Here is a 1,689-nt window from a genome sequence, read left to right as displayed (position 1 = left end):
GTATTTTTACCGTCTTTATTTTACAGTTAAAATATATGTTTATTAAATGAAGTCTAATGTTACAACTAATCATGGATCCCTTTAAACCCTCAATGAAAATGGATGTGATGTGTGACTGATACACTAATTTATGGAAATGAAAACAAAAGGTTTTTGCAGACACAGACACCATGTTCCATTCTGAATATAACTGTTTTATTTTTATTTACAAATGACAACAGAAACTGTTCCTCATAACCACTGCCTGGACAGAATGCTTCTAGTTTTTACCATCTCCAGTCAGAACTGAACCGTCAGTGAAGAGATCTGTTTCTGTGTTTTTGCTGAACTCAGGGACCCTTTCATGGTTTTGTCTGGTGGTCTTTCATACGACACGGTGGGAAGGAGAGCCTGCTTGACTGTGATGCATGGAAAGAGCACTGCCGTCCTGGAGATGGACTACCCCATTGTAGACTTTTTAACGTTATGTGAAACTCCTTATCCAAATGGTGAGCAACAAATATGGCTGCTGCCATGTGATCACACTCTAAAGTGATGTTTGCCTTGTTCATGCTGCGCTGCTTTGTTGTCAGATTTTCAGGAGCCTTATGCTGTGGTGGTCCTCCTCGAGAAGGATTTAGTTGTAATAGACCTCGGACAGATTGGGTAATTATTCATCTTTCTGAGTTTGTCCGTTGTTTAAAGATTGGACCTATGGGAGGAATCTTCTGCCAACAGAAACGGAGTTTGAGTTGCTCAGACTGAATCTGTATAATGTCAAATCAAATGCATTGGTTTGAAAATTAATCTCACTAAATTGAAACTGAATTTAATGATTTGAAACTGTATGTTGTATTAATATTTTAGTTGGATTACTTTCACTTTCAGTGCTATAATTCAATTTCAGTTCAAAAATATATTTTTGTGTCACATCCTGGTCCTTGAAAAAGCCACAGAGTAATCAAACTCAGAATGACAAATTTATGTTTCACATCAGTGAAGCTTCTTTTCTGTAATGTAACAGAGTTGATGCAATCCACTGTAAAAGAGACAAAGTTATTTTATTGCAGTGATTAATTTCACCTGTTAGAAAATGTTACATCACATCATGAATCAGTCAGCAGCAGCGTTGCACCGGCTCGGTTCATTTAGAGTCTGGATGAGTTGAATATCGGACCATAGGGATGGGTACCTTTGACATTTGAATCGATTCGGTACCAATATCTGGTACCTGAATTGGTACCGGTACTTAACTGAACCAATTTTCGGTACTTTGTGTGTTGTTTTTCAATAATAAACTTTTATTTTAACATATTTCTCAATATATAAAATTTAACAAATATCAAGACAGCATCCAACTCTTTGTATTGTAACATGAGTTGTGTAACTTATTGATTTAAAGTGAAAACTCTTGAAAACAACAAGACTGTTTTGTCTTATTGCACAAATTAAAATCCAGCTCCACGTGTTTCTATTGATGTCATTTCCCCACTAAAAAAATTGTGTGATGGAGGTCCATGGAAGACAAATAAGTTTAAATCAAATAAACAAAAGAGGATGCAGTTAAAATAAATAACAGGTATTTAAGCTACATTTTGAACATCCAAAACACGTCCAACACTTCAAGTTAGCTGCTTGTGCTCTTTAGGTCAGGCGACTTCAGACTGTCAGGAAGCTCCTCTGTTTTCCTCGTCGGTCTCTGTTTAATGG

At 36.4% G+C, this 1,689-nt stretch overlaps 1 protein-coding gene across 8 annotated transcripts in view; it reads left to right on the top strand.

Moving 5' to 3' along the window:
• The window catches only part of LOC106529922 (syntaxin-binding protein 5), a 108,537-nt gene that overhangs the window by 56,404 nt on the left and 50,444 nt on the right, over positions 1-1,689 (top strand). For all 8 annotated transcript variants that reach the window (XM_014025449.1, XM_014025443.1, XM_014025441.1 and 5 more), the window contains 2 exons: positions 334-488; positions 573-645. In XM_014025449.1, the coding sequence (XP_013880903.1) occupies positions 334-488; positions 573-645 (228 nt within the window). The remainder of the gene's footprint in view (positions 1-333; positions 489-572; positions 646-1,689) is intronic.

This window comes from Austrofundulus limnaeus, unplaced genomic scaffold (genome assembly GCF_001266775.1).
Source record: "Austrofundulus limnaeus strain Quisiro unplaced genomic scaffold, Austrofundulus_limnaeus-1.0 Scaffold476, whole genome shotgun sequence".
NCBI classification, from domain to species: domain Eukaryota; kingdom Metazoa; phylum Chordata; class Actinopteri; order Cyprinodontiformes; family Rivulidae; genus Austrofundulus; species Austrofundulus limnaeus.
The sequence above is the reverse complement of the archived record's forward strand: the minus strand, read 5'-3'. Positions and strand labels throughout refer to the sequence as shown.